General features: G+C 28.6%; 1 protein-coding gene across 1 annotated transcript; it reads right to left on the bottom strand.

Moving 5' to 3' along the window:
* Nucleotides 1–8,441: 8,441 nt before the first annotated feature.
* Nucleotides 8,442–13,767, bottom strand: LOC133791020 (protein ALP1-like). The gene is made up of 3 exons (XM_062228900.1): nt 12,994–13,767; nt 8,738–9,770; nt 8,442–8,639 (listed from the first exon to the last, which is right to left on the bottom strand). Exons 1-3 carry the CDS (start codon nt 13,124–13,126, stop codon nt 8,627–8,629), a joined length of 1,179 nt encoding a protein of 392 aa, XP_062084884.1. The 5' UTR covers nt 13,127–13,767; the 3' UTR covers nt 8,442–8,626.
* Nucleotides 13,768–25,347: the final 11,580 nt, after the last annotated feature.

Genomic DNA, 25,347 nt, shown 5'->3' with positions numbered 1-25,347 from the left:
ATATTTTTTAGATATTTTACAATGATAATTATTTTAAAATAATAAATAATTAAATAAATTAAAATATGATATTTTTGAGATATTTTACAATGATAATTATTTTAAAATAATAAAATCATACTTTTTATAACTTAAATAAACTTTAATAAAATTTAAACCCACTTATTAGAATAATATCATATTAAACATATCATATAATCTGTTGTGAATTAGCAATACATTATTATTTTTTTAAATAAAATAAAATAATTAATTAAAATAATTTAAATAAAATATTTTTGAGATATTTTACAATGATAATTATTTAAAAATAATAAATAATTAAACAAATTAAATTAAAATAGGATATTTTTCAGATATTTTACAATGATAATTATTTTAAAATAATAAATAATTAAATAAATTAAAATATGATATTTTTGAGATATTTTACAATGATAATTATTTTTAAATAATAAAATCATACTTTTTATAACTTAAATAAACTTTAATAAAACTTAAACTCACTTATTAGAATAATATCATTTTAAACATATAATATAATCTGTTGTGAATTAGCAACAAATTACTTTTCTTTTTAAAACTAGCAAGAAACTTAAATTTAAAATTCACGTATAATATTTACTATTACATTAAATATATAATATATTATCTCTTATTGTCACTCCAAATTCAAAAACTAGAACCAATATAAACTTAAACAAAAATAAATAAATTATTTAATTAAAATATAATATTTATTTCAAAATTTATATGACATTAATATAAATTTAATAAAAATAATTAATAAATTCTATAAATAAAACTAACCAACGTGCATATTGCACGTTGTTTGTATCTAGTATATATAAAAGTATATGTAAGAAACGAATAATGATACATGGAGGAACAGTATTACGGTAATTACTTTTGATTACCGTATATTTCAATTTTTTTTTAATATTACTGTTACATATGTAATTTTTCCATATTCTACCCCAGTAGATCAATGGATCTTGGGATCATTACTAACTGAATAACACTTTGTTTGGCCCAAAATCTATTTCTGAAGTTTTCGTGGCCCAATTATAGGCAGCAAGCTTAGGTCATAAGCCTACGAACGCTACCATATTTGTAGAAATGATGGTGTCGCCGCTCAAGGATGCTGGAACTACTATTGGCTTACCCAACTAACCCTGGAAGATTACTAGTCCACCACGCACAATCCTAAAATGGGAAATTTATAATTTAGAGAACAATTTAAAAAGGAAAACAATAATTTGTTCGATTTTTTTACTGATAATTTACTAGATTGTGGAAATGGCCTAAAGTGATGTACTCGATACATTTTTTTTTTTGTAAATATATATATATATATAGTAGTGGATTATTTTGGAGTATCCCTTTAGTATTCACATAAGTGGCTTGTACATATTTGTTAGACAAAATGTTATCTTGTACTTCCATCTTTTGTTGCTCGAAAGGTTGCCACTTTCCCTGTTATGCAATGTTGTTGTATTTTCTTTTTAAAAAAATAATAATATTTTATAATGATTTATGACTTTTGGCAAATTGTTTACAGTAGTGAGGAGCATCTACAATGTAGTTGTTATTGCAATTGCTATGAATAATATGTGGGTCCTCATGCTATAAAATTGTTCACGAAAATTGTCGAAAAATGGCTACGTTGCCATCTTTTTTTTTTATATAAAAGTATTTTCAATTACGTGGATAAGAAGGAAAATAATATATTAAAACTTTTGACAACAAAATAGATTGCCACCACTAGAAATGCCCTAAGTATGAAATGCGTTATTATGCAGGTATTATATTTTTAATAATTATGATTTTCTTCCTAAAATCGATGGTCATGTTTAATTTAAATAATAAAAAAAATATTCCATCAAAATTAAGTTACCTCATTTTAATTTTATAAATTAATTCACGTACAACTAAGGTTATGTTCGGTAACAATTAAAAAAATAGTTTTTTGTTTAATTCATGATAAGTAGGGTTTAAACTTTTCTAAAATTTGTCTCATTATCTGATTAGACCATATCTTTTGACAAATTACTTTTTAGACCTTGTATTTTGTAAATAGTTCAAATAGATCTCTAAACTCAATTTTGATGAATAAAAAAATTGAATACGACAATATAGTTATTAGGCAGATTGATTGTGTTTTTGTTCTGAATTGTTAGTTTGGCGAATTATTTGTAATTTTAATTCAAAAAACTTTGACCAAAATCGGGTTTAGGGATCTATTTGAACTATTTTACAAAACACAAAGTCTAAAAGATAATTTGTTTTCCAAATAAATAATAAGACAAAACACATAATAAAAAATATATAAATATAATAACAAAACACAAAAGTATGATCGGTAATATCATTTTTATTTATATTATTAAAATATTGAAAATTATAGAAATAATTTTTTCATACTTTCAAAAAATATTTAAATAGACTTTACTCTCACTAATTGAAGAGGAATTCCATTGTTTTTTGGGCAATTAACACATATACGGCAAATTTGGAAAAAAATTCTAAAAATACGGTATTTTAAACTAATTACAATATTACAGTATGCCTATTATATAACCCACAACCCATTATTATCAACATTTACCCAGATATCTATATTACTCATCTCATTACATGATGAATATCACACTTCAAATTTATATAAAACCATTACAAATATTATCATGGACAACATATATATATACATATATATATTAACATCTTCAAATAAGTTTTGAATTACTTATCTGTAAACTTACAAAATTGTAATCAAAGTTTAGACTTGAAAAAACCATATTGTTGAAAGGTATAATCATAAAATTATTTTAAAATATAGCAATAAATTTGTAACAAATTTTTACAAACAACATTAGGGATGCTCAACATTTTTACCACTAATTAATCCAATTCAATTAAATGTTGGATGTTGGAAATCATCATCCAATCCAATCCAATCCGTTTTGGCCTACAAATCCAATCAAATCCATTTGTAATTGGATTGGGTCGATTTATTTTTATTTTTATTTTTATTTTTTTATCTTTGAACCTAAATGTTGATATTAAACAAATTAACAAGCAAAACAAAAAACATACAAAATACTAGACACTATGGAGTAATAATACCAATTTAAGTCCTTACAATTGTCACATTATAGTCCTTTAAATATTAAGTTTACAACATTAAGTCCATTAAACATCATGATAGAGAAAGACTAAGTTTACAAATCCAATTAATTGTAATTGAATATCCAATTTTTTATTATTGGATTGATTCGGGGTAATTGGATTGGTTTGGATCTTGAGCAACCCTAAACAACATGATAGAGAAATGCTAAATAAGAACTTACATGTTACAAACATGTAACAAGCTTTTACAGACAACGACAATTATGAATTTACATGTTACAAACCTGTAACATACTTTTACAGATGCGTAAACCAGTTACATAAAAACATTTTTGTAAACAATATTTATAAATATATAACCAAGTTTTACAGATTTGTAATACAAGTTTTATATTTTTGTAGACAACATTTATAGAATAATTCCTTGCTAATTTTTTTTAATTTTGTAACAATGGTTTACATAACTAATTTTATAACTAAAAAAATTATATTTGTGACTAATATTTTCAAAAAGTAAGTTGTAACCCTAAACAACATGATAGAGAAATGCTAAATAAGAACTTACATGTTACAAACATGTAACAAGCTTTTACAGACAACGACAACTATGAATTTACATATTACAAACCTGTAACATGCTTTTACAGATACGAAAACCAGTTACATAAAAACATTTTTGTAAACAATATTTATAAATATATAACCATGTTTTACAGATTTGTAACACAAGTTTTATATTTTTGTAGACAACATTTATAGAATAATTCCTTGCTATTTTTTTTTTAATTTAGTAACAATGGTTTACATAACTAATTTTATAACTAAAAAAATTATATTTGTGACTAATATTTTCAAAAAGTAAGTTGTAAATTTAGTTAACATATTTGTAACAAAAATATATAAAACTAAGTTTGTAACTAAAATAATATTATAATTAGTATATACAAAAATGTTAAATTGCATTGAACAAGGAACATAAATATATATATTTTTAAATTGTAAAAATTAATAAAGAAATAGACTATATTGATTAAATATATAATATTTTATGTAAGTATTGTACTAATAAAGTATAATATTTATTTAATATTAATAATTATATTTTAAATATTTATAAGTAAAATAAATTTATTTGTAATTATTATTATTATTACCATACCAAAAGTATCTATGAATTAATGACTGAAGAGAAAAAGACAAAAAAAAAATTAAAGTACTGAGATTTTTTTAAAAATATATAATATGAAAATTGTAATATTTGTATTATAGAAATTAATATAATTAAAATAGTTTAAAATATAAGATTAAAATTGTATTGATTTGATTAAAAATATTAAAGTGATTTGACATATAATATTTAAAAAAAAAGTTGATTTGACAAAAAAAAAAATATGTTAGTTAAAAATTATATATTAATAGGATATAGATACGGTGAAAAAAAGCATGTGTATATATGTTAGTTCAAAATTATGTATTAATAGGATATAGGTACCACACCCACTAACCACCTCTTACACTGCCGTATGCCACAAATAAAAAAATACCGTATATTTAAAATATGGAACCGTATAAATATAACATACCGTATATTTCAAATTTTTTTGCCACATGCGGTGATGTGTGTAATTTTCCCTTGTTTTTTCTCTACCTCATTTGATCGACATTTTCTCCTCTGCTTGTGACTTTTGAAGAGAGCTTGTGAGGCTTTCTGTCGTCGTTGTCATGGTTTCCGACGAAGATACCGATCTCAAAATCAATCCCACTCCCTCCAGCACAATGTCTCTTACATCCTCAAGAAATGAGTTTCTTTAGTGTGCCTGGACATTTCTTAGTTGCTACTGGTTATTGCTATGGTCATCGAAAGACATTGCCATGGTCGCTATGAGAGTTTGTCGAAATTCATGGTGGTATTGTGAAAGAGATGCAAGTGAATGTGTTTTTTTCAGATTTTAAACACAAAATACAAAACTAGTTACCAAATAGGTTTTATTATTATTATTATTATTTTATAAAGAATAATTAATATTTTTGCCTCTTGAGCTTATGATACTACCACATTGAAACTCCCTTGAAATATATTATTTACAAAAACTTAGGGTGTGATTGGTAGTTGATTTGAAAATTATTTTATGATTTTGAAAACTCAAAATTTGTGGGACCTACCAAAATATTTAATTGGTAGATTGTTTTTGAAAACTATATCCTAATCAGAATTCTAATTTTGTGTTGTAATTTAGAAAACAACAATTTCGCGTTTTTTCTGTTTTGTTATTTTTTTCTCCAAAAACTTAAAATCAAAATCACGGTTTGTTTATTCTCTCTACTCTTATCCTCTGTATCATTGCTTGTATTTTTATTTTTTTTTTGCCAATTTTTATGACTTGAGTATGTTCCCACTAGTAATAAGGTGTTTATGAAACATTTTATGACATTTAGGATGCCCAATTCAAAAATAAGCTGTGCTAGTATTTTTATAGATGACAATGCAATATTGTTATGAATTTAATCAATAATTATTATTAAATTTTAATTTATCAATATAATTAAATTTTACTTAATTAAATCTATTGATAAATCAAAATTTAATATTATACAACCTATGTATATAAAATTAAAATAATATTCAGATTCAGCTGTTCCAATCACGTATTTAGTTTCTGTTATATTTTTAAATTTAATACCAATCACAGATTCATTTTTTTAAAACTCAAAAACAGTTTACTGACATTGAACCAATCACATTTTCAGAAATATGATTTTAGTCACTAAATTCAGATTTTCATTTTAGAATCTTACTTTTAAAAAATACAGTTTTCTAATCGCGAACCAATCAGACCCTTAGATCTTCAGTTAGGTTCTATTCCATTTTGTCGTTTAAACGCTGATGTGACATTGTAAATTCTGATAAATTAGTATTTTTGTCCCCCAAATTTTGACCATTACCAAATCGTGCCTTTTTTTATTAGAAAAATTAATTAATTATTTTTAAATCTACTTTTTGTATTAATTATTTAAAAATTAATTCAAACCTAATCAATTTAAAAAAAAAAATTCAAAAATTAAAATTAAAAGAAAATTAAAAAATTAACATTAAAAAGAAAAGAAAATTATAAGAAAATAAAACGATTGGAGCCGTGCAACTCTGTACGCCCTAATTTTCCACGAGCTATTAGCGAGCTGAGATATGACATAATTATATCAGCCACGTGGCGGGAGCTGCTGCTATCAGGTCCTACCTCTTTAGCTCGAGGTAGCCAAAAGTTTATTAAGATTACCAAGGAGCCGAATCGGAGGTATGAAGACCGCGGGTTAAGAAGGCACCCAGCTCGAGGCATGAGCCTGAGTTGGAAGCTGTGACCCTTTATAAAGTCAACCACGCAATGTAAGCGTGCATATACCAAACATCACGTGTCTGATATATCCCTGAATTCTCGGACAAGCAGCATAAACATGCGTGTTCAGGCACCCACGACTAGGTCGGGCTGTGCGGCCCATTATCCCCCTTACCTATTGATTAGACCACACTTCATTTGTCAGGTTTTAGGAATTAATCATGAATGTCACAGAAGTGACATGATGGATAAGGAGGTCACGGGATGACCCCCCTTGCCAACCTCCCAGGTGTCCTCTGCTATAAATATGGAGACCCTGGGAGTTGCAAGGGGTTAGATTCAATTGTGTAAACAGTGACTGGTGGAGTAGAATGATTTTAACATTTGAACCACCTAAAATAGTATTCGTATCGTCAGTTCATTTTAAGATCATTCATCTGTTTCGGTTCATTACTTAGCACTAATCTCATTCTCTTATTTTCTTAATTACCTGTTGGCGAAGAACCGCGTCAACAAACTCCAAACCAAGCATGAAAGAATCTTTTCTTTTTATTTTATAACAAAAATAAATAGGTTTCTAATATGGGTCTATTGAATTAATTAAGATTTTATTTATATTTAATTTTTTTATTTCATTCATATTTGATTTTTTAATATCTAAGGTGAATTTTAATTTGATATTTGATTTTTTATTTCATTCATATTTGTTAGATAGTTGGTTTTTTTAAATCTAGAATGCATTTTAAAGATTTTATTAGTTTAAATGATTTTTATTTAATTTTTTAAGATTTCAATTAATATTTGAAATATTTTTATAATAATTAATAAAAATAGATTTTTTTTATTTTAAATTATCTTTTTCAATAAAAAGGGTACAATTTTGTAATAATCAAAGTTTAGAGAGCAAAAATATAAATTTTCTACCCACGGAATTGGTGTGGCAATAATATATCAAAAGAAAAAATGAAACAAAAGCTAATAGAAGGATTATGGTTCTCTAAATGGAAAAGTTAAGCAGAAATTTTAACATGTCGTATATTTGAAGGAGGACGTATTGATAGTGTTATAAGTTCGAGAGATAAAAATACTAATTATTCTTTTATAAAAATAAAAAAAAACAGAAAAATATTTTTATTTTTATATTTAAAAAAACAAAAAAATAAAGAATATTACCGAATGGGACTTAAATTTATTTTATTATTTTCAAATTAGAAAAAATTATGCGTGTGCTAACCTCTTTTTTGAATATATAATGGTTTTTATGCGGAAAATTTTAATTTTTATTAATTGACCAAATCATTAGTCATGACAAGGGATATAGTTTAAGAACTGATAAAACTATTTTTTTTCTTTATTGGTTTTTTTTCTTTTTCTAATGACTCGTTTGATAAGCAAAACTAATTGGATTATCTAAATAACTAAACGAAGACTAAAATATTTTTTTTAATACAATTATAAATTTTTTTATTAAAAAGTATTTAAATAGTAAAAAATAATGTTAAATAATATTTTAATATATTAGGTGTATATATATTTTTAAATTCATATATAAATTTTGTTGAAAAAAAACCCTCAAACTCACTATTTTAGGTGAGTTAAAATAGTCCTTAGATTTATACTATTTTGAGAAGAGTACAAAATGGTCTAGTCCCCAAAAATCAACTAAACATAGAAGTGGACACAACAGTTCACTCCTTTCCCTTAGTCCTGTGCAACAAACATGCCCTAAGTGACATAGTGAAAGTTTCCATTCATTGATTTTTTCTCTTTTCTACCAAACTTCATCAATTAGTTTTTTATGCATATATTTCTAGCATCAGCGTGTAAATGCTCAAAACAGAATTAAAGATGTCAAAACTGGTATTCAAATAGGTGTTAATGGTGGTGTGTCAGACTGCGAGTTATGGTTTTTGTTGCATGCACATAGGCCTTGATTTAAGTACATTGGGACATCAACAAACGTCACATAGGGAGCTAAGCTATACAAGTCCTCAAGCTACTTTGAAACTTCTTCAATGACTAAAACAGTACCTTAAACTATCACCAGTTCGTCTCAGCCATAATTTTGGTCTCAAAGATCTACTCAAACTTGCAATGTCTGCCTAACAACTTACAAGTTAGTTCTAATGAATAACAGATTGTAATATAACTTCATCTCAAGATTTTCAATAGCTGATCCTGTCTCAAAAAAGTAAATTATAGATTAAAATGCAGCAATCTTTTAAAAGAGAACTATTTTGAGCAAATCACAAATTAAAAACAATCAGGGTGGTAACCTTGCAGACAAGTAGAGGGCTAGCTTGTCTCTCAGGTTCACGCCATCCACATCAGTGGTTCCGCATATTTCTTGATGATAACCCGAGTCATGGTTGGGAGACAAAGACAGCTCATCATGCACCTCATCTTCCATATCAATGGCAATGTTATGAAGCAAGCAGCAAACCAGAATGATTCTTGGCAGTCTGTGTTTGTCAGGTCTCCACATGACTCCATGAATGATCCTCCATGTGTCCTTGAGTCTCGCCAATGCTCGTTGAGCAACCACTCGAGTTGCGGAATGACGCTTGTTGAACTCAATTTTTGATTCCGGAAGGTCTTTTCCTTCATAGGGGATTACAAGATAGGGCAGCAAAGGAAATCCTGAATCACCAATTATGTACTCCCTTATTTCTAATCCTTTCGAAATCTCCACCTTCTTTCCATTCAGCCTCTCTCCTTTATCACTAAGTTTGTAAAAATTTGAGTTCTGAAACACTAACCAATCCTTCATTTTTCCAGGCCATCCAGTGACTATGTCCCGAAATTTCATGTCGGCATCCACAACTGTCTGCAATATCATGCTGTGATTCTTTTCATGGTCAAGCCACACATTACCTGCGGGGTCTGAAGCAGGCAAACACATTGTGATGTGAGTAGTATCAATGACACCGCAGCAGTTAGGGAAGCCCCTTATTTTCTCAAATTTGGACTTGATTTCTGTCATTTCTGCTTCAGAGGAAGGCCATTGTAGGTGGTGAAGTCCCCTTTCTTCCATAGATTCCACAAATCGCCATGTCACTTGAGAGACAGTTGAGTGGTTCACCCCAAACAAATCGCCAATCGTCACAAGTGAGTCACCAGAGCTCAGCCTTCTTAGTGCTACAGCAACTTGATCACATAAAGACAAAGATTTTCCATTTGCAAACACAAAATGAGCTGACTTAGCCATCATATCTTCCTTTACAAGTGAACATATGTAGTCAAAAGTTTTCCGAGAAATCTTGAAAACAGATTCAAACTTGTCTAGACCTTTTGACGGAGACTGTAGACCTGCCATGAGGAGAGGACAAAAAAGTTTTTTTTTATTTTCCATGGCTATAGTATGTTCATTTGGTGCCAATAGCTATGTGAGAAGTTGCTCCAAGTACTGTCACGTTGAGGTATCAAAGCTTAAAACTTTTACTCTAATATATGTATTCGTTCATGTATGAATCTACAATGCAAGCCATTCGATAGGAGAGTTATAACAAACACAAGAGCTAATGCCAATGTGTATGCAAACATCAGGCTAGCCTAATCATGTTTAATGCATGATTCATTCACAACTCATTATTGACAATACACACTAAAACTCAAAATATGTACAAGAATGACATAAAGTGTGCATATTGCTTAGTAGTGCACAATATAATTGTTGGACCACAAAAATGTAAAATATATGTTCTCACATCTCCTAACAGCTAAAGTATCAATTTCTGTAGAGAAACCATTTACGAAAGATGAAGAAATGCACTTTTAGTTGATCACTTCAGATTAACCAAACTTATAGTTTATTTTTGCAGAGAGTAATCTAGTTTTTTTTTTCTTTCTGAAAGATCATAAGCATGGCTACACATGTATGTAGTCTGGCAGATCTCCGATTTTGGGTAAATGCTGGTAATTGGCCAATGAGGAAGAACCAAAAAACCGTGCATATAAATAAAATTTCATATATACTGAAAAGCAGAAAGGTAACTATCTCTAAGCTAAAATGAACTCTACTTTTTTATTTAGTTCTCAGAGAGTTTTCTTTTCTTACTTTCCTAATAAGTTCCTTTTCCCAACTCTTAAGATACTGAATGTGGATTCTTTAGTCTTCGCCACCATCTGATTCCATCCCAAACCATTAGTACCGATGTAAGTTGTTTAACTGTGACTGAATTTTCCAGCACTTTGACATAATAAACTGAAATCATTCTTACTCAAGGCAACAACTTCAGAATAGCGAACTGATTGTAAGCCACTTTGCTAGAAAGTAAAACTTTTCACTTGTAAGCGAGTTTAGTTTTGCTATGTGCTGTGCTTATTAAAAATCTCCACCACCTACCTCGCTTGTTAAGAAAATATTTGGGCACTAAAGAAAGTTCTCTACGAACTTTTAACTAAGATTTTCAATATATTCCTGACATTTATAAAGTATAAAAGAAAATAAAAGGTATGTAAAAGTACATTCCACAGTTTGAGCAAGTATTCAAGTGAAACTGGGCCGGAAATATTTATGCTCTTGGTTTATAAATTACATAATTGATAAAGCATCAACCGCACATGCTTTAAAAGCTCTAAACTCTAATCTTACACTTAAGAGTCTTTTCCAAAAAATATTAGTAACCTGTTTAAGTGATAAACAGATTGCACAAAATTAAAATAATTTACCATTTCAATAAGTAATTTAAACTATAAAAAGCTCTGTGAAAGAAAGTTTGCATAATATTGATTTGATTTCTTTGCTTTTAGTGTGGCCTAAGTAGAAGTTGTTCCCCCCCCACCATTTTCCTACCATTTAAAGTGTATTTACATATCAAGGTTTATAAGTAGCCAGATAATTCACCAAGCAGTCATAATCATTTAACTTTAGTAATTTTTGAAACTATTATTCAGTTTATTTATTTGCATACACATGATTCTATGCATCGAAGAAAATAGAAGATGTTCAGCAATTTGAAAGATAAAAGAAAAAAAGGAATGAAAGAATTGTAATATCTTTCTTGTTGCAAAGATTTTTCAAAACCATGAGGAAATCCTGATTCTGTTTGCCTTTTCCTGACAAATCCACATGGTGGCACAGACATACTAGGGGAAAGAAAAACAATAACAAATATTCAATTGAAATAATTTTTGGCATGTGAAATCAATTTCTCAAACATATTCTATAAGAAATTTCATTTTCATACCAATGAAAAGGATATAATGATAGATAAGTATACATTTGCTAATTTACCTAATAAATTTGAGCTAATATCACCCAGATATGTTAGAAAATACTTTATAAATCCTTTCTAGGACAAAAATGTGTTGAGTACTCAGAGAGTAATTTCTTACATAAGTACTTCTATTTCCTCAAAACAACTAGCGAAGCTATTAACCAAATGTGCTTGCTAAACCAAATATCCTTGCCTTTCTCTTGCTCTTAATCCTATAATTTGATACTCGGTAGACACATTCTTTATGCATTGTGCATTTATACTACTCAGCAACCAATAAAATAACAAGAAAAGAAAAATCCAAACTTTGAAGAAAGATCAGATATTTGCAACTAACTAGAGTAATTTCATAAATTTGTCGTGATCATAACCAAGCTATAGCCAAACATCGAATATAATGCTTTACAGACTGACATTAGGTAGTGAAAGCTCTATGGTGTATGCATAAAGCAAAAGCTTTATCATACTGCACAAATTAGTTTCCTAATTTGAGGTCTCCAATCACCTAAACTAAGCCTCTTTTAAAAGTTCCACCTTTCAGTAGAAAAGGACTAAATCCACTACTTGTCCTAAGGCTCAGAGTAATACTTATCAGCAAATCTGTAAATAGAACACCTGAAACCCTACATATGAATCCCAACTTTGTTGGTTCCTCAAACTTATTGAAGATTAAATTTAAATGCAGCAACCTGACTTAACTATAAATTTGGATCACCATTGGTTTGAATCTTTTCTATTCCACGAACAAGAGATTAAGCAGAATATATCTGCATATAACTATCCATTAACAATCTAAAACACCCAACAGCAACTCTACATTTGCTGAATGATGAAACCAAAAACATTTTTTCTCAAATAGTAAAGCCAAATGCACAGTACAACAATCAAGAAAAATCATTTGATCTTCAAATCTCCAAAAAATCTCGTTATCATCTTATAAAATCTTAGTACTATCATTCTCGACAGTCAATAAGGCAAAGAAAAACAAACTTTGAGGTGAAGAGGATAACATCAAGAGAAGGATTAGGGATTCTTCTTGTATATAACCAGATACATTTGTTGATAATACCAACTATTGGCTTGAATGAGAAAATAAAGCATAAAGTTAATTGATTTAGACAAAACTGAATCCAACCCATCAACTAGAATTTCATCAAATACAGAAAATAACCAACAAACCTATCAGAATATGACAGTTCAACAACAGTAATATCAAGCATCAAACATGAGATAAACAAAACCAAACATATAGCAGAGAAATAATAAGAAGCAAAAATAAAATAAAACACAGAAAAGTATGTAAGAAAATATACCATTAATTCTCCTCAACAATTCATCCCACCAATCAAGAGGACCATCCTTCTCGGATGACCCAGAACCATAAGCATTTTCCTCAGGCTTCTTTTCTGTCTTCTTCCTCTTTTTAGACCCTCTAACAGGAGCCATCAGGGTGAAACGACCCAATTAAATCAAAACCCAGAAGAACCAGCAGCTTCAAACGACCAAAGTCAAACAAACTTCACTATAATTCACAGAAAAAAACCAATACCCATTTAATAAAAAAGACAGAGAGAAAAAAATACATATATGTATTTCATCCCACAAACACATAAAGATCATGAAAGAAGCAGTGACTCAAAACATGCAAAAGAGTTCGCGAATGAGAAGAGGCAAAAATGTTAGCTTGCACTGTGTTTATATATATATATGAAGAAAAAGAATGGCTTTGTGTTGTTGGGTATCTGAAACATGCAAAAGAAACAAACAATATTAATAATAATAGGGAAAATATTATATATGTGAGTGTATAGATATAGATATAGATAGATAGATGAATATAGAAGCTACAAGGGCAAGTGATGGAAAATCCAAGCTACATATGCGCCTTGGACAATGTAGCAAGAGAAGTGAGAAACATAGGCATTAGTTATTTGGCGAAGAGTTCTCTCTTACTAGACAAACATTATAGATTTCAGAGAGAGAAAGAGAAGGAGAAAGAGAAGAGAGAGAGAAGAAAAGGGTAGCCTGCTAAATATGAAAAAATTGCTTCGAGTTTCCTTAAATTTAAGCAAAACTGAAACCATTTGCCTCGTGCTTTCTTTCTATATATTATAAATAATAATGATAATCATAATAATGGAAGAGCGAATTAAAACCTTGGGATAGAATATGGTTAAAAAAAGAATGTACATACTCTCGCTTTATCTGAATATATACACCAAAAAAGTTTATTTTACTTTTTTTTTATTATCAAATATTTGAAATTTTATGCATCGATATATATATATATGTGCAGAGTTCTCAATATCTATTGCTTTAGCTTTTTTTCAGGGGAAAAAAGCTATGTGATAAACTTTTTATGTGACCCTTGTTATTTTTTATTATATATACTAAAAAAGGACATGTAGTACACTGTTCAAGTATGTGATAACTGCATAATCATCCATAATCAGTGATACTGTCCAATAAAAATAGTGACTCTATTTTTGTGATGGCTCAATCGTAATGTCACAATATGTGATATTGATTTGTGTTTGTGTTTGTAGTACTTTAGATTGGAGTCTTTGGTATGTTAAAAATGTCCAATCATTTATATTCGACTTTGTAGTATTGAGGCTTGCGAATAAGAAGAAACGTATCTTGATATATGGAAGAATGTAGCGTAAATTAATTATGTGGTACTCATTTTATATTTATATTAATATTTTTAATACAAAAATTTTCAAATTTAAGAAAATGTTCATAAAAAGTTCTCCAAATTTTAAAAAATATATATATTAAAGAAAAAAAAAATAGTCCCCCAAACTATAAATTATGGCTTCATCCTGTGCTAGTGCCCATAAGTTATGTTTGTGACCTTGATTGGTATTCACCGAGGTTAAACATCACTTGACTTGCAATATATAGGGTGTAATATAAAGTATTTGGCCATTATTATTACACATTATAAGTAAAACATAAAAAATTAATATATAAACTAGGTCAAAAATATGTACTGTGGGTGGTATAGAAAAAAAGTTAAACCAAGCAAAAGTATCTAGGAAACCTTCCCAAATATTTAATATCAAGAATATCATATCATGGCGACACATTATAAACATTTGATATAGAATCTCAACCAAAATTGTTAATTGGTTGTCTTACTATTTAAATTCAAATAAGATTATATCTTGAGTTTACTTCATTATCCGTTTATTTTCCTCTATTTTAGTACTTTAATTAATATTAAAATACTACCATATACTTAACAAGGACTAACATTAAACACAATTTCAATCAAATTTATTTTAAATATTACCAAAAATATCTCTATTTTAACTTCATAATATATTTTAAAAAATAAGTTCTAATAATTTTAATTAATTAAAAATCTTAAATTTTAACACATTAATATATTTTTTCTTCGGTATAATAATTGAAATAATAATAATAAACAAACAATAAAAAATAATTGATTTTCTAAAAAGTTGATAAACTTTTAAAAATGTTTAAAAAATTAAGAAGAAAATAAAATATTTTTTACTTATGTATTTTATATTATTTTTAAATTTGTTATATCGATTTTTAGCATGGTGACAAATTCAAGGATGTGTCAAAAAATATGTAGTGGAGTACTTCGCCCACTTTGAGTAAGAATGCTCCTCGCCACTTTCGTGTTCAGTGACCCTCGCCAAGTCATAGACACCCTCACTCGGAACCATTACTTCACCAGAATGGGCCATTGCCAAGTTGAGACACTTGCCAAACGGGGACATTGCCAAGATGAGAGAGTTGAGAGGGACACTCACTCAGGGTTGCCCACATCGGGATCGTCCACTTTCTCACACTTCTCTAGCGCAAGTTAATAACATAAACGAACTTTAATCATTTGGTAGACACAGGGATTAGAGACTTCTCTACAACTATTTAAATTTATTGGATCAGGAAACAACTTTCCACCGTTAACTCTTCTCGTCTTTTCCATTACAAATACTACATTGTCAATGATGAAACAATTAGAAACTATTTATACTACCTAGAACAATTACCTAGTGTATTCAAATCCTCAACTACCTCAAGAACATAAATTTTACTAGGTGTAATTGTTCTTGCTGATTTAAACAAATATAGTCTCAAAATAATGACTATAGTTGACGAATGTCTTGTTAATAGTCGAACCACTATAAATCTTTGTCTTTTTCATTTATTGCCATATTTATTTTCCTAAGTCTTTATTTACATGCTAACTTTAATACTCCTTGTGAAGTTTACACAAAAAAAAACTCCCAAATTAAAATTCTATTAGTTGAGGAAAATTCAGTCAACAAAATTTGAATAGTAACTTTTAAAAATTAAATATCAAAATTTGATTTGATTTTATAAGATAATATATATTATGTCATTAAAGTAGAGGTCTATTAGTAATATTAAAAATAAATTTTATCAAATATGTTTTTAATATTAATTTGTTAAATAGATGATCTTAATTTAATATGAGAAAATTACAAAAATTATGGTAAATTTAAACTTAGTTTCTACAAATATGGACAAAAAAATAAAGTCACCAAAATATGACTTTTTTTTTATTTTTACAATAATTTTATAGGTTTTTTATTCTCATATTTTGGTAATATTATTTTTATTTTCCTATATTTTTTTGTATTAGTGTGGAATTAGTTATTTTAAAAATTGATGTAACCAGAACCAATTACTTCAGTTACTACTATTAAAATAATTTTTTTTCCTTTTTATAGTGGTAACAACGGGTTATCACTATTATTTTTTTAGTTTGTTAATGATATGGAGGTTACAAGTTATCACTATAAAATTAATTTTAAAAAAGATATTTTAATAGTAGTAATTATTTACTAGTATCGAATTACTCATTTTAAAAATTAATGTAGTAGTAACCGATTTTCATAAAAAAAAAATAGTTTGTGAAGAAAAAAAAATCATAAAAATATAAAAAAACAGAAAAATCATAAAAATGCACAAAATCCAAAATATTATAACTATCAAACTTATAAAAAAAATACTATATTTAATGTAATTTCCACATTTGATATTAACTAATATAAAATGGTGTACGAACAAAAGCCTGCTAAAATGATACAATCCAATAAATAATCAAACTCTTTATAATCCGAATGGCCGATAGTGTAAGAAAGTCACACTACTCAATAAAAGTAGCCATCATCATCCTCATTAATTTTTATTTTTAATTTTTTTTGTAGACTTTTCAAAGTTGTCATTAGAATTAAATGTCTGTCAATGTAACATTCAATGAATTGTTATTGATTTTGAAGTTGATAAAAATAAAAAATAAAAATATATATTAGAGACAGAAAAAAACAAATGTTTGTGTGGAGAATATGGAAATGTAACAGGGAATGAGTAATTATTGATGTTCTTTGGGTTAAACTAATGGAAATTTGTGATTATACTAAGAGCCAATCAAGCTAAACTTCTCTATACTTTATTTACCAAAACCCATTTTCCACTAATTAATTTTGTAGCTCTCACGTTGTAAGTTCTGAAAGATTAATCTTTTTGGTTTATTGTTTTCATAATATTTACAAGATTTTACAAAAGCTGATATTTACTCATTGCTTATAACAGGTAGGGACACGAGTCTTATCATTGGATTGATTTTACTGAAATTAATTTACTGATAACCACAACGAATATCTCTATCGACAGTGCAGTTGTGAAAAACGCATTTCTTTCCATATTTGTTTTACGGATAGTTCCTGGACAAAAACAGTTGAATAAATAGATAAACTGCGTTAAGTATTTCGTGGGCTTTTTTCAAAGGGGCTTCGATGACCTCTTGGGCCTCGTTCAATTTATTAATGAGAATTTTTCAAAAATGATTATTTTCTATGTTTTCATAACTTTTTTTACCATTTCTTTTAATTACAAAATATAATTTTTTTATTACAAAAATAGTGTCTCCAAAAAATTTATCCCACATACATATAGCCAACATCTACTAAACACATACTAGCACCTTAAAAATATAATAAAAAACACAAAAAAAATGTAAATTTCTCTATTATTATAGTTTTCCAAGCTTTTCTACTTTGTTTATTATTATTACTGCTTGGAATATCATTTTTGTCCTTAATATTACTTATTAGTATTGTTCTTTTATTCTAGCTAGGTTTAGATATCTATTTTAGTTTCTGATGTCTACAAAGAAATTATTATTTAGTATCTACTAGATTCTAAAATATTACAACCTCAAATACTTTATATGTTTTTTTAGTCAAAGAACAGAGATTCAACACAGACGCCAGTTGTACAGCTTCAAACCCAAACAAGCAAGTTTACATAAGCCCTGACAAACTTCATAGACACTACTTCGATTTAAGTTCCCAAATTTTATTCTTTAAATTTTTTTAGGATTGTTTATTCGGCTTTAGATTAGTGCAGGTTAGTATTATTCCTATAACCAATTTTACACCATATATAATATGTCTCAAATTTAACACAACAATAAACATTATTTTTTTATTTAACATATTACCACTAATTCATTAATTAATAATTAATTACTACTTTTTTTACAATAAGAAATGAAAAAAAAAATTACCTTTTGAATATTATCAATAAATATTAATACCATGTTTACTTAATGACAATGTCAATGATATGTGTGGTGGTAATGACTTTCATTCATGTGTTTACTAAACTAAGGAATTGAGAGAAATAAGTGAGGTAAAATAAAACAATGGGAATACTTCTCTCCCAAACACCAAGGGGATCTCATTGCCCTCAATGACTTTTTTTATTTATTTACTTAATTTTTTAAAAGTAAAAATAAAAGGAAAAAATGTCCTTAATAAGTCCATCTCACCAACTCCTACATTATATTTTTTAATATAAAAAAAATGATAAATTAGTCAATTCAACGTTCCGATTCCGTTTCCCAATTATGTAAACATGATAAAACGATTCTGATTCCCTTTCCAATCAGTTTAAATAAACAATATAATACAAGTAGTAATTCTGATTCTTCTACATTTTATTCTCATTCATTTCTCCATTAATTTATTCCAATTACGATTACAGATTAGTAAATGTGTTAAATGAACTGTTGACTTTTTTAGTTAATTTGCATCTTGTACATTGGAGCATAATTATAAATATTGACCCAAATATAGAATTGACTTATTTTTTGTACCAAGTTTGACACAAAATTTATATCTTACATTGGAGATGGTCTAATGCATGAACATTTAGCTCAATAAGAAAATGGTCAATGTTAGGGTCATTTTATAAAATGAAATTTTTGTTAGTGAAAAATAAAATTACTAATGCTAGTCACTACTATCATTAAAAATGATGCTATTCTTTGCCTTGTTTTTAAAAATATCCCTCCCATTTTTTTAGCCTCCCTCTTCTTCTATCTTCCCTCTCTTAATTCACTCTCGCTTTCTTTTGAAAGAGACACAAACCAACATCATCACCACCCAATTTTTTTTCTTAGTTTTCCCTCATTTTTATCTCTTTCGTCCTCCATTTGCTCGTTGATTGCTCGATGTGATTCTTACAAGAGGTGTTATTTTTCACTCAGGTTGTCATTTGGGGTGATTTTCGTTTTGAATTTAGGTGTTTTTTTTAGATCCACACGTTTGAAATGTATATATACACATTTGGAAAGTGTAAAACTTGAAAAAAAATACAAGAATGCAAAAATACCTTACGTTTTAGACATGGTTTGGTATGTTTTCAAGTTTTAAACTTCTCAAATCTTTATGTACATATTTCAAACGTGTAGATCTTGAAAAAAATACCAAAATTAAAAAAAAATCATCCCAAATGGACATTCGAATAAAAAATTATGCCTCTTGCAATAATCACATCAAGCAACCATCGAGTTTCATCAAGCAAAGTCAATTTTATCATAAAAATCTTGATTTTTAAGACTCATCGAGCACTATCAAGGAGCATAGAGTTGGGCATGAAAAACATGATTTTTGATAGCAAAGTCGATGAAGCTCGATGGTGCTTGATACTGCTCGGTGCAACTCTTGGAAGATGCGTAATTTTTCAATCGAGTGTCTATTTGAGGTTTTGAATAGATTTGGACATGATTTTTGGGATTTTTTGTGAATTTTTTTTCATATATGAAACTATGAACTTTGCAGAAAATTGATTTTGCTCGATGGTGCTCGATAGGGCCTTCAAAATCAAGATTTTCATCAAAAAATTGTCTTTGCTCGATGTGATTCTTACAAGAGGCGTTATTTTTTACTTAGGTGCCCATTTGGGGTGATTTTTGTTTTGAATTTAGGTATTTTTTTTTCGAGATCTACACGTTTTATATGTGTATATACACATTTGGAAAGTGTAAAACTTGAAAAAAAAAAAATACAAGAATGCAAAACATACCTTACGTTTTAGACATGTTTTGGTATGTTTTCAAGTTTTAAACTTCTTAAATCTATATATACACATTTCAAACGTGTAGTTCTCGAAAAAAAAACCCAAATTAAAAAAAAAATCACCTCAAACGCACACTCGAGTGAAAAATTATTCCTCTTGCAAGAATCGCATCAAGCAACCATCGAGTTTCATCAAGCAAAGTCAATTTTTTCATAAAAATCTTGATTTTTATGGCCATCGAGCACTATCGAGGAGCATCGAGTTGGGTATGAAAAAACATGATTTTTGATAGCAAAATCGATGAAGCTCGATAGCTCTCGATGCCTTGCTCGATAGTTGCTCGATACTACTCGATAGTGCTCGATGCAATTCTTGGAAGATACGTAATTTTTCACTCAAGTGTCTATTTGAGGTGATTTTTTTTATTTTGGACATTTTTTTGAGATCTACACATTTGAAATATTTATATCCATATTTAGGAATTGTAAAGATTTACAGCAAGACCAAAATTGGGGTATTGTTTTGAATTCTGGTATTTTTTTCAAGATTTAATCTTTCCAAATGTGTATATACACATCTCAAACGTGTAGGTCTCGAAAAATACAAAAAAAAATCATCCCAAATAAACACTCGAGTGAAAAATTATGCATCTTGCAAGAATCGCATCGAACATCATCGAGCAGTATCGAGACAATCGATAAAGTCGATTTTTTTCTTGATAATCTTGATTTTGAAGGCCCCATTGAGCAATTATCGAACAAAGTCGATTTTCTGCAGATTTCAGAATTTCATATTTGAAAAAATATAGCAAAAAATAAAATCTCAAAATTCATGCGATTATTTACTTGTGATTTCAGTGATATTTACTTGCGATTACATTGAGTTCTCTTATACTTATCTTACCCATGAATTTTTTCTTCAAAAGAAAGAAAGAGAGAACCAAACGAGAGAGGTAGAAGAGAGAAGTTGAAAAGATAGGCTAAAAATATAAGTAAGAGACATTTTGGGAAAACAATGAAAGAGTAGCATCAATTTTTTTATATTTATGATACTCTTAGTTTATCGAATGCTATTGATGATTTCTTGGATCTCTGATTGGTGTTCACGTCACTTTTTGGGTCCGATTATTTATGATATTCTTAGTTTATTGAATGTTATTGGTGGTGGTTCTTGTTGCTTTATCCTGTATTCGATGAATAAAGTGGCCCACGTTTTTGCTATTTTTGTTTTTAGTTTTGTAGAATAGTATGTTTGGGCGGAATTAAACCTGCGTTTCTTATGTTCTTCTGTAACAGATGATGGTTGTTGATTAATGAGTTTTCTTTTTCTTTGAGAAAAAAGTTGACAGATGTGAAAGAAATAAAGAAAAAATGTGACTTACATACAGGTCATAGGGCAAACAACATAAACGTTAACGTTTAACCTTTTACATTACAAACATAAGGATTGAGGTGGGTCAAAAGAAACTCTATTTCATACTTTTTTTTCTAGGATAAATAGTTGACAAGTAACAAAAACCATATATTTATATTTTTAAAATATTATGATTATTAAAAAAAATATGAATGTGTGTCATATAATTTGATAGGAGAATGAAACAAATATATTAAACCTAAATTTATATTTTATTTACTTGAATTGATCATTTTCCATTCATGCAATGTGTTAGATTTAGCATTATTAAAGAAGAATTTTATATTTTGCACTAGCATTTGCACAATTATTCCTTTTAACTGACTTCATAATGTATTTCTTTTCTTAAAAAGAACCCAAATTTTTTTTCAAGGTTGTCATTCTCGAGTGCTTTCCTTATGGCTGTACATGTAGCTTATGTTAGAATATTTTATATGGACTAACATAATTAAGTGTTGCTCACACAGTGTCGGTATTAGCATGTAATGATAACTATATAATCGGTAATGTATGATATTACCATCGGGCCATAATGGGATGGACATAACGTACTAACATGCCCGGGGTCCATGGACACGCTCTAAAACGTCTTTGGTCAGCCCATTGGGCCAAGACAACTAATTCTCACACATTGGACATGTAAGCCCAATTGGCCCATAATTCCTTATATAAAGGGTTGTGCTCTTGATTGATGATTAAGGTGGAATGAGTGTGGCTATGGTGTAGAGAGAATGATAGAGTAGTGTTCATTACTCTCAAGCTCTCCTTTTCTCTATATGTGTAGATCACAGAAGTGTAATCAACATGATTATTAGAGATCAATGCGATAATTGGAGGTACGTACATTATTATATTAATATCCTAAATAAAATGTTTGATCATGGAAATTCATGAGCATGATTTGATATTGATTATTGTTTATTTAGTGCTCATTGTGTATTAATTATAACAGCTTCATCTCCACCATTTATAAATTAAAAAAAAACCTTTAGTTTACTACTAGCACTTTAGTCTCAAATTCAAAAAATAAAGCTAGGAATGTCGACCTATTTCAAAATTTGTCCAGAACCATCATTACAAAAAGGTCAAAGAATAATTGAGAAACATAAATGAAGAATTAATAACTCAAATATTTACATAAAAGCTCTCAAACAATGGAAAATTACAACCGTACGTTTGTCGAAAGACAAACTATACCAAAAAATATGCGTGGCAGGAAATTATTGCAAAGTAAATTTTTTGTCACTCAAAATCAAATCACACCAAACTTTCAATGAACTACTTGATAGTTTCTCTCACAAACAAGTTTACTCACATATAACTCTCTACATGATCATGAAAAAACAGTCATTTATAAAGCATATTGAGGAGCCATGTGACTCCAGCTAAAGTTGTTGGGAATGAGGATAGGGGCAAGCCAAGGCAAACTGACCTGTCTATTGCTCGATCAAAGCGTCCATAATGTTGTGAGGAGTATGAACAATGAAAACGTTGAATAATAAAAGTAAAACAAGTAGTTTTGAATGTGATTTGGTCATTTCTAAGATTTGCATCTATATTTATACAAATGGCAGTCCCCTACTTACCCAACTAGGACCCTGCTTATATGTTCTCTTGGTGGACCACAATATTGTGTTCCATTTCTGATTGATTGATCTTTCGTTTCTCCCAAAGAGTACAATAATAGTAAGCTTTTGTCTGCGTGCATTACTCCAAAATTGACAGGGCACCTCGATTAAAACCTACTTTCACACACTTGGATGATATTTGGTTGGTGTAATAGAATGAAATTGATCTAAAATGAATCAATTTTCATTATAATTTTTTGGTAGTATTTTTGAGTATTGAAATGTGATTTGAATGTAATGATTTTTTTACCATTTTGGTGAAATGACTATTCCATTTAAAAATTAAAAGAAAGACTATTTTAATGTAAAATTTTAAAAAATTTAATAATTAATTTTTTTATCTATATTAATTTTTATTCCATTCCATTTATATTCTCATTCTTATCCCTCAATTTTTATTCCCTCAAACCAAATCTCATCTTAGTTCTATTTTTTGGTAATGGTGGCAGAATGATGGCCTCACACCAGGGACGTGCAGAATATATCCAATCAAATTACAACCGACTGCAAAAAATTGGATATCCAATTACTATTGGATCAGATCGAATGTAACTTTTAAAAATTCAAATTGGATCGATCAGTTGTTGGATGGGGGTCTAACATCTAATAAAAACTGACCGAACCGATCCAATAACCATCCAATTACATATATGCTTCTAATTTAGATGAATTTGTGTTGTATGCTTCTACATTATTATAACTAAATAGTTTTTTCATTTGGATGAGTAATTTGTGTGTTTTATAATTGAAATATACATGACAATTAGATTTAAAAAGACTCTAAATGATTAGATGGATCCGATCCGATCCAATAAATAATGAGGGGATGCATCCAATGAATGAAGCCGATCCGATCCAATCCAATCATCCAATGGATCGGATCAGTTGACTCAATTCAATTGGATTGGAATAGTTGTAAAAATCCAATATCCAATAGATAATTGGATTGGATCTAATGGGTTTAAATCCATTGGATATGATCCAATGAACACCCTTACCTCACACTCACTTTAGAAAGCTCCTTTGAGATTGCCCTCTAGATAGACTTGCTCACGAAGTATGACCTTGGTGTAGTTGTGGTTGTTGTTTCGCCCAAGCAAGCACGTAACCATGTACAAGAGAGGGGAGTTTTTGTTTAAATTTTCTTATATATATATATATATATATATAATGTAGGGAAGGACTACAACGCATCCTTTTTTTTTGCAACACCGATGCATCATTTTTCTATTTTCGGCACTTGGATAGATATAATCCCAAATTTTTTTTATATGACAATATATATTGTAGTTATTTAGAATATCCTGCAAATTTTCAAGAAATTCTGAATAGTTTACGAAGCCGAAAACAGGGTTCAAACTATCAAATTTTACACACGTGCACAAAAAACAGGCACCCATGCAATAGACAGTTTAGACCCTGTTTTCGGTACAATAATTTATTCGGAATTTCTTAAAAAATTGTAAGATATTCTAGATAGCTACAATGTACACCGTCATATAAAAAATTTGGGATTATATTTGTCCAGGTGCCGAAAATAGAAAAATGATGCACCAGTGTTGCAAAAAAAGAAGGTGCGCTGTAGTCGCTCCCTATATATTTATTTTTAATACAATCCAAGAATTTTAGAAAATAACCATTTATCTTCTTGTAGAAATTAGAAAATACAATTAATTTTTCACATTAAGAACTTTGGCTCCATCCCCATGCACAAATTTGCCTTCAGGACACTTATGAGCAGTAGTTCACGCCTTTAGGCCACTCCCAACAACTTTTCTTCTATATCATTGGTCCACATTATATTTTTATTAAAAACATATTACTTTATTAGTAAACTAATTAAAATAAAATTTAAATAATAAAAAAATCTAAAAAAATATCAAAAGTTTTTTATTTTATTTTTTCTCCCTGTTGACTTGTGAAATTGACCAACGGTCGTATGTACAGTATACAACATTTTTTGAACGAAATAAATAGAATAAACGACAGAGTACGATTATCTTAAATAAACACACATGAATTTTATAGTGGTTTAGCCATGTTCTGATGAACAGTAATAACCTAATCTACTTAGCTTTTAGTATTTAATTACTCGACAATTATAAGTACGAACTGATGAGTTCACTCGTCAGAATGATTTTTCTCCCAAAATTTCAGTAAAAGAGATCCCTTTAAATGAACCCCTGGGTCCTTTATTTATAATACACATGGGTTGTTACATGACCAGTAATACTGGGATTATGGTTTGGTACACGG

Source organism: Humulus lupulus, chromosome 7, assembly GCF_963169125.1.
Source record: "Humulus lupulus chromosome 7, drHumLupu1.1, whole genome shotgun sequence".
In the NCBI taxonomy this organism is placed as follows: Eukaryota; Viridiplantae; Streptophyta; class Magnoliopsida; order Rosales; family Cannabaceae; genus Humulus; species Humulus lupulus.
The sequence above is the reverse complement of the archived record's forward strand: the minus strand, read 5'-3'. Positions and strand labels throughout refer to the sequence as shown.

Coding starts and splice junctions, on each gene's coding strand:
- LOC133791020 (XM_062228900.1), bottom strand. CDS start 13,126: ATGGCTCCTGTTAGAGGGTCTAAAAAGAGGAAGAAGACAGAAAAGAAG. Junction 9,771..12,993: donor ATTGTTGAGGAGAATTAATG/GTATATTTTCTT, acceptor TCCTCATGGCAG/GTCTACAGTCTCCGTCAAAA.